The sequence below is a fragment of the Acipenser ruthenus genome, chromosome 36 (assembly GCF_902713425.1).
Source record: "Acipenser ruthenus chromosome 36, fAciRut3.2 maternal haplotype, whole genome shotgun sequence".
Taxonomy (NCBI): Eukaryota; Metazoa; Chordata; class Actinopteri; order Acipenseriformes; family Acipenseridae; genus Acipenser; species Acipenser ruthenus.
Window position 1 is genome coordinate 11,095,492 of NC_081224.1, and position 9,381 is coordinate 11,104,872.

General features: G+C 39.4%; 1 protein-coding gene across 1 annotated transcript; it reads left to right on the top strand.

Moving 5' to 3' along the window:
* The first annotated feature begins 491 nt into the window (after window positions 1-491).
* LOC117966856 (ribonuclease T2-like) lies at window positions 492-8,078 on the top strand. The gene is made up of 9 exons (XM_059008318.1): window positions 492-619; window positions 741-798; window positions 892-947; window positions 2,915-2,978; window positions 3,837-3,922; window positions 4,251-4,364; window positions 6,122-6,179; window positions 7,624-7,686; window positions 7,783-8,078. Exons 1-9 carry the CDS (start codon window positions 531-533, stop codon window positions 7,903-7,905), a joined length of 711 nt encoding a protein of 236 aa, XP_058864301.1. The 5' UTR covers window positions 492-530; the 3' UTR covers window positions 7,906-8,078.
* Window positions 8,079-9,381: the final 1,303 nt, after the last annotated feature.

Below are 9,381 nucleotides of genomic sequence, written 5' to 3' on the forward strand. Positions count from 1 at the left end.
TCACTGTGAAGATTTACAATCGTCCTCCACCAACGGGAGCACCAAACGAGCGAGCGAGACAAATAATCTTCGACTAAAAAAAAGAGAAAAAAAAGAAAACGCATACCCCATTAAAACACCTTGTCCTTAAAAATACGTTATTTTTTGCAGTTCATTATCTACCCAGTTTAATTCACCGTTCCTGAATTATCAAAAAGAAAATTATATTTAAATTTCTTTAACATTGACTTAATTTACATTATTATTCATTTAAATATGGGCTTCAGGGAGTTACAGGAAAATAATTCCATCTTGAGTTTCTGTGACAGTTTATAACTCTCATAGTCCCATAAACCCTAGATGGAATTATTTCCCAGTAACTCACTAAAGCCCATCTTTGTGTTCTAGTGACACGTGTTATGTGTTAAGTCATTTTTTTTGTGGTGGATCAAAACACCACCCATGTCTCTTAAACACACCCCTGCCTGTTACAATAAAAAGCCCTCAGCTTTGAAACACAGCAGCCAGAGTGTGCTGAATTCCCATGAACCATGCGTCTGCTAAAGTGCTCTCTGTTCATTGCGATTCTCCTCAACTCTGCATTTCACAGCTTGCTTGTGAACAGCGTGCGATGCAGTGGGTATGTATGTATTATGTAGAGTTTGAATTGGTGTTTCTGTTTTCAGTGTTACATCTAACCGTTGATTTACTGGTTCTGTATTCATGTATGGATTTATTTTCTTGTTTTATTTCATTTCAAGAACCCCTGCTTCAATACTTCTGGCACAGCGCTGGGCCAAAACAGAATGTAAAGCCTCGGTCAGTAATTCCTTATTCACAGTTTTTTGTTACCTCCAATAATGTTCATGCTAAACAGTACACAGTAATAACTTCATTATTTTACTCTTGTAGAATCTGATAGGCAATCCAGCATGCAACTTGGAGCAATGGACTCTTCATGGACTGTGGTAAGAAGCATAATACATACAGACGTGCTCAAATTTGTTGGTACCCTTACAGCTCATTGAAATAATGCTTCATTCCTCCTGAAAAGTGATGAACTTAAAAGCTATTTTATCATGTATACTTGCATGCCTTTGGTATGTCATAGAATAAAGCAAAGAAGCTGTGAAAAGAGATGAATTATTGCTTATTCTACAAAGATATTCTAAAATGGCCTGGACACATTTGTTGGTACCCCTTAGAAAAGATAATAAATAATTGGATTATAGTGATATTTCAAACTAATTAGTTTCTTTAATTAGTATCACACATGTCTCCAATCTTGTAATCAGTCATTCAGCCTATTTAAATGGAGAAAAGTAGTCACTGTGCTGTTTGGTATCATTGTGTGCACCACACTGAACATGGACCAGAGAAAGCAAAGGAGAGAGTTGCCTGAGGAGATCAGAAAGAAAATAATAGACAAGCATGGTAAAGGTAAAGGCTACAAGACCATCTCCAAGCAGCATGATGTTCCTGTGACAACAGTTGCAAATATTATTAAGAAGTTTAAGGTCCATGGAACTGTAGTCAACCTCCCTGGGCGCGGCCGCAAGAGGAAAATTGACCCCAGAGTGAACAGAAGGATAGTGCGAATGGTAGAAAAAGAACCAAGGATAACTGCCAAAGAGATACAAGCTGAACTCCAAGGTGAAGGTACGTCAGTTTCTGAATGCACCATCCGTCGCTTTTTGAGCGAAAGTGGGCTCCATGGAAGAAGACCCAGGAGGACTCCACTTTTGACAGAAAAACATAAAAAAGCCAGACTGGAATTTGCTAAAATGCATATTGACAAGCCACAATCCTTCTGGGAGAACGTCCTTTGGACAGATGAGTCAAAACTGGAGCTTTTTGGCAAGTCACATCAGCTCTATGTTCACAGATGAAAAAATGAAGCTTTCAAAGAAAAGAACACCATACCTACAGTGAAACATGGAGGAGGCTCGGTTATGTTTTGGGGCTGCTTTGCTGCGCCTGGCACAGGGTGCCTTGAATCTGTGCAGGGCACAATGAAATCTCAAGACTATCAAGGCATTCTGAAGCGAAACGTACTGCCCAGTGTCAGAAAGCTCTGTCTCAGTCGCAGGTCATGGGTCCTCCAACAGGATAATGACCCAAAACACACAGCTAAAAGCATCCAAGAATGGATAAGAACAAAACATTGGACTATTCTGAAGTGGCCTTCTATGAGTCCTGATCTGAATCCTATCGAACATCTACGGAAAGAGCTGAAACTTGCAGTCTGGAGAAGGCACCCATCAAACCTGAGACAGCTGGAGCAGTTTGCTCAGGAAGAGTGGGCCAAACTACCTGTTAACAGGTGCAGAAGTCTCATTGAGAGCGACAGAAAACGTCTGATTGCAGTGATTGCCTCTAAAGGTTGTGCAACAAAATATTAGGTTAGCGGTCCCATCATTTTTGTCCATGCCATTTTCATTTGTTTTCTTATTTACAATATTATGTTGAATAAAAAATCAAAAGCAAAGTCTGATTTCTATTAAATATGGAATAAACAATGGTGGATGCCAATTACTTTTGTCAGTTTCAAGTTATTTCAGAGAAAATTGTGCATTCTTCGTTTTTTGTGGAGGGGTACCAACAAATTTGAGCACGTCTGTGTATATATATATATATATAATATTGTGGGGTTGTATATTGATGAGTGGAATTGGGATCTACTTATGATAACCTTCTTAGTCGCTCCTCTCTTAAAACTAAGTAACAGAAAGCCCTATTTTATTCAGAAGGTTTTGCATTCACTGAGTTCAACTACCTCTATGTCAGTCTGTGCTTGTATAAACCCTGGGCTGAGAGTCTCCACAGATCAATCAGCTGCTAAGAACCGGACGAACCGATCCTCTCTTGTTCTTAAATGTTTTTTGTTCATTTCCTGTTGTCCTAATTGTGCTTTTCTAACTTGTTATTTCAACAGGCCTGATAACGTGAAAGTAATTGATCCAGTTCCATTGCCAGGAGACTTCTTCAATAGATTTGAGGTGAGGACTACATTTTCTTCTGTAGTCAATCATTCTATTTTTCAAGTTAGATAAATACATGTCAGGCAATACCCAGAGCTCCAGCTAGGAAGCAGAGTATATTTTTGATATTTTTTTCCTATTATTATTTTTAATTATACACATTTTTATTTAATTCTTTCCTTTTTTGAAAATGTTTCTCCCAGGAGGCAAAACTTCTGTGTTCCACTTGCGTGTGAGAATTTCCAAAATAGAATACCGGTATAGAAAAGAAGCTGTTTAAAATGATTTCTCTAGCTCTTTAAAATCTTTTTTAAAATTATTATTCTTTACAAAATGCAAATACTAAGTGACTTGGGTTAATCGAATAATTTATTTCAGTAACCTAACTTAAATTCACCTCTGTTTGCCTGAGTAATGTAACGAGGAAGAAACAGTTGCTGTTGAGATGAGAACTGATATTTGTCAGATCTATGTGGTCTGCAGTGAGAAATGCAATCAATATCGAGTCCCTGGAATCCATTCCTAATGATCCCATATTGTGTAAAACACTGCCGTGGAAAAGAGGGGTGAAGGTGTTTGGTGTCTGTTTATTTAACTCCAGCTCGAATGCTCATAGTCTGTCATTGAGCTTGAAAGAAGCTTGTTTATGAATGTTGTCAAGCATTCAAGGTTAAGACTGGAACCTATTAACCAGTGGAACCCTAGAAATCCTGTGCAGCTCTCATTAGAATTCAACTTTAATAGAACCCAAGAACTTTGAGGTTCCCATCTTTGGCATATAATTCAAATGGTGGCTATCATCCAGGGCCTATACACACCCTGCCAAGTAACTTGGTATTAAATACTCCTTCACTTCTGTTTCATTACATATTCCAGAATTATGAGAACATCATGAGGACAGAATGGACATTCTTGGGCATAGCTAATCAAAATACTTACATAACTGAAACAACGACATTCTGGTAAGCGGGGTCTCAAAATCCACCTCCCTCTTGAGGTGGTTTAAGTACAAGTAGGTGGTTTCAAATGTGATTCTAAAAACACTCAGAAATGCAAGGGGCATACTGTTGCTTTCTGTTTAATGGTGTAGTTTTGTAAAATGCACAGTCCAAGACCAAACGCATCACACAACGAAGTATTGTGTTTATGAGCGTGATGTTACCATACTGACAATATAACATTAACCAAAACAAATAAGCCTTCACTAAGTGTACTTCTGTTGTAAATGAACTGATTGCAATGAACTGGAAACTACAATACAAACTGATTGTTATAATGATGTGATCCTAGGAAACATGAATGGACGAAACACGGGTATTGTGCCAAAGACTTCATTGGATCTGATGAGCCAAAGATTTACTTTCAGAAAGCTTTGGAACTTTACCGCGGAGCAAATCTTCTCAGGTTGGTTGTCCAAGCAAAATCATTTCAGTGATGTCATTGACAGTCTTTCCAAGAACAAACTTTGGGTTAGAAGTCTAAAGTTACACTTTGTGTTTAAACAGGCTACATTGGAGCTCAATTTCCAAAAGTGATGAAGGAGGTTACCCATATATTGCACCAATGACCCAGTTTTTTTTTTGTTTAGGTAGGAATGGGGTAACCAGGGAAAATATCCAAATATTTGCCATAGTAAATACATTTTTATTATTTATTTCTTCAGATTTTACCACAAGCATCTTCTGCTTAATTTTTTAAATATGATTCATTATGAAAAATTACATGTTATAAACAATATAACAATTGTAAGCATTACCAGCCTCATTGTCAATCAAAATTATTATTTTTTTTTTTAATTACGTACATTATTTAATACAGTCCCTAAGGAAAGGTGTATTAAACAAATCTTATCCTGATATTAAAGCAAATCCCTTAAACTTATTTTAAAACTTATTTTAATCTCCGTAAAACTCCATATGCTAGCGTGCTCTAGTGCAGGGTTTCCCAACACTGGTCAGACGTCAGACCAGAAAGAATCATACACAGAGGCAGTAGTGATGAGTGAATCTGAGACTCGGCAGCGCTCAGTGTTTTAATAAACAAACAAAAGGTTTTAAACAGAAAACAGGACATGGCACTTGAGGCCAAAATAAATAGACAAACAAAATCGAATAACACTTAAACAAACAGTGGACGGACAGACAAACAAACACGATGAGTCAAAGAAACTTAAATTTACTTTCTCCTTAGTTTTAGTTTTTGAAATTCTCTCCTCTCCACACCCGTTCTCCACTCACCGAACACACAACCCCGAGTGAGTGAAACATGCATCTATATATACTGCTGTGCCAGGATTCAATTACTAATTAATTATTCACTTGAATCCCAGCATGTGAACTAATTCTGTGCAACCCTGTGCTCACATATTAAATACTTTAAATGCACGTGAAGTGAAGTGCAATCCCGTGCCTAAATACAATTATACATTTTAAATAACTCGTGCTGCACACACCCATTTATATCCCGTGCAGCCATATCTATACACCAACATTAACACACGCAACATACAACATAAAACACAAAAATACACACAGAGGCAGGGCACATTGCCACATACCTGTTAAGCCATTTGATACAAATGGTACAAAGTAATTTGAAAGCTCTGCTTCCTTCTATCATCCTGTAGTAAGAGACAGAACCCCACGTTGTAGTCTAACCCGAGCCCCATGGTTAGACCTGACACTGTTAACGTCTCCTCCTTTTTCAACCCCCTGAACTAGATGAATAATAAAGGATCTAAACAGACTCTTCTGCTCCTCTTTTTGGGTGGAATATTGAAACTCAGCTGGGCCAGTAGAGTTAGTAAAACTGGCTCACATGCAAAACAATTGGAAATCATGTTTGCTGTGGCATGTGTTTATTTCAAAACAGCACTTTTGAAGGGAAGGGAATATTCATGGAATTATTTTTTTGCTACAGATTTCTGTTGCATGCTCTTTTTCTTTTGAATGTAAAAAGGGGCGATTCGAATAATGTGAAGTTTTGAAAATAGACATTTCAATATTCTCCCAAATGAGTGCATATGATTGAAACTAATATACTAACCTTAAACAATCATCAGTTTATGAATGACAATTTATAATAAACATTTTTCTTAAAGTTAGGTATGTACGTAATTTGTTTTTTTGCATTCATTTTTATATAACTTTGGTTTCTTATAGACATTTGGCTTCCAAGGGTATTGAACCAAATGATACTACTACTTACCAAACACATCAGGTAAGCATATCAGACATTATAACCCATTTGTATATTACTGTAAATCATTCCAAATTGATGTTCTATGAAACATTATCTGTTTGGATATTGTTAAGGAATCAAACTCACACCCACATTAATCAGTGAAGGAGAATCTGTTTCAAGCTGCCTTACTCTTGACCTGTCAGGTAGTTTTCTCTTATGTCAGACCCCTTTCACAATGTTACTGTTTCTGTAAATCCAGGATGAGTCACACAGTCAGGGGAGTGCAGGGGTCCCCAAGGGTCTCCCCTGGTAAAGGCACGGCCGCGTGGTGTGCAGGGGGAGTCACACAGTCAGGGGAGTGCAGGGGTCCCCGAGGGTCTCCCCTGGTAAAGGCACGGCCGCGTGGTGTGCAGGGAGAGTCACACAATCAGGGGAGTGCAGGTTCCAGGCTGTGTGAAGTCGGCGGTCTTCGCTGGGGATTCCGGCAGAAGCGTTGCATTGACTCTGGCACTCCTGCTGGTTAAAGCCGCTACACACCAGACAAGCGAATTTGTGCAGCTATGTGACAAAATAGACCTATACTTCTGATAAGCATCTTCCACAAGTTCCCCAGGCGACGTGAAATAAATTGGACTGAATCCTATTTTTTGCATGATAAATGGGGAAGTGAGCAATCAGAGAACAGCTTTGCAAGTCCCCTTAGTAATTGCATTGATAGCCTTTAAAACCTGATATGAAATGGCCCTGAAGGACTGGAGTTGTGGACTCTTGCTCAGCTACCCGAGATGCTTACCTTTCTAGTGTTGTACAAAAGACTGTTACATCCTACAATAAACCCCACCCAGGCAATGTGAGCATAAGCATATTGCGATAACACTGGCATGCTTTGTCATGTCTTGGAAACCTTCTAGTTAAAAAAAGGAGTTTACAGTGATGCTGGTTAAATGCAGGTGCAGTGAAGTCCGGGTGAATCGCTGGCCCCAGGCTGCAGCTCCCAGATCCGTGCTTAATTATTCTGGCAATGACAAAAGACATACGGTTGCAAAACAAACAAAAACACTTAACTCTCGCTCCAAACAGTCCCCATTTCCTCCCATCAACCACAACAAAGGAGCCGATTATGGCGTCACGTCCCCCTAAAGTATCCTCAGCCCCGCCCCCTCCGATAGCTAGTTCAATCACGTCTCCTCCAATTCATGAATGAAACTTTGCTTACCGTACTAGGGCGGGGACTCCTGGTACCGTGACGCCATCCCTTTCCTGAATGGCCGACTTCCGACTGCCCCCGGAATGAACTGCCGAAACATTCAGTACGGGGCACGCAATTCCTGCTGTACAGTGCTGTCACAGGTCGAGAGGGAGATTGTTCATTCAGATTCATTCGCTGTTTGTCACACTGTTCCTAGCCTGACTATACAAAGACTGCATCAAGGTTTGTCTGTGGCCTCATACCTTAAACAGAACTGAATTTGTCTTACAGATAAGAGATGTCTTTCTTGCTGACAAACCTTATGTCAGACCTATTGTCAATTGCAGAAGAATGGTAAGCTTGTTCTTGAGTTACAATTTACTGAGAATTTGAATTATATAGTACATTGCGTGTATATTTTGACACATCTAATCCCTTGTTTAATTTCAGGGCAATAAATATTACTTGTCAGAGATCATCATTTGTTTGAATCAGAATCTGAAACCGGTAAACTGTGGAACAGGGGATACAAATGTATGTCCTGAAGGTGCCATCACATATCCACGGACATGAATAAAACGGTGGCCATTGTCTGCAGCTTTGAATTTCGCATGAAATGTAATAGAAGCCAGAGCTGTTTTCTTACCCACGTATCTACAATCCTTATGCTTTGCCTGCTCGAATTATTGTGACATTTCGCCAACTGCTTCTCTATAATGGCCTTGCAAATAAATAAATACATCATTTAAACAGCATCAATTAAACAGTGTGTGTGTGTGTGTGTGTGTGTGTGTGTGTGTGTGTGTGTGTGTTTATTAGGGGTGTGCAGAGAGCCCATTACTCATACTGGAAATCATGTTCGTACTCTGAACCCGAGACTCATACTCGGATTTTACTTGGGTTACGTCATCGGGGATGGGTTAGGCTCAAACCTGAACCGTGTTTAAAATGAATTTGTAGCAGTGTCTGCGTCACGTGGTTCGTGTTAATCTCAGTCGGCGGCGGACGCTTTCTGTCAGAGCCGATATGGACAAACCATGTGAGAATTCTTGGAATGAGTTTTGCCAGGGTGAGTCGGCGAGGAGAAGCCGAGTGGCTTTATTGATGTAGTCCTACATGTGAGAAAGTACTGAGAGTTCAGTCGTCCGGATAAGAAGCGACACCGAAACTACAAGAGTCTACTCATTTTCAAGGTGCAGCAAACACTTCATAAATCTGGCAAGCTGTATTTGGGTTTCCATCTGAGTTTCCAGGGACTGTAACTGAACTGTGTACACTAAATAAAAAATTTACGAATTAAGCTCAAATCTTATACAACGTGCTAAACACATCAACTAGTTATACACTTTACATTTAAATTGCTTTTTGACAATTGTAAGATGTTTTTACAATATGTAAGCAAGGTTATAATAAAACTGACATGATTGCTAAATGGCGTTTCTGTACAGTGATACAGTTTTGGAATTGAATATAATATTTTATATAATATTTTAATAGCACAAGACACGCCACGTTTCAGAGTCATCTCCGCAATGCATCTGGCGCTAAACGAGCACAAACCTATTCTTTTTAAACCATGTGTTCCCCCAGTGAATCGGCCTGTGTGTTTACTGTACCTACTGTGTGAATTACATATATCACGATTCACCTTTAAATAGGGGTTCGTTAGCGAGTCTGCTGTCGCGCTTTCGGGGCTGCAGTGCAAGCGAGATGTTCAGAACTCTGGACAGCGACCGGCGTTCTGGGAAGCGGAGGTGAATTCAAACACACGGATAAAAACAGGGTCACTACATTACCTGACTATTCATTCGCACGTGTAATTCCGGAGGGGTATGTGCCTCGTGCTCATGTATTTACCCCAAAACTGAGCAGGTTTGACCAATAATCCTCATGTAAAGTGGCTTTAAAGCCAGTGTTTAAGCATTAAACATGCATATTATGGAACAAATGATCAAAGTTTTGTAGATTGTTTAAATTGGTTTAAGGGGAATATTGAATATTCATTAAAGGGCCGTGTTTCAGCGAGACACGCATGACAGAGACGAGTCT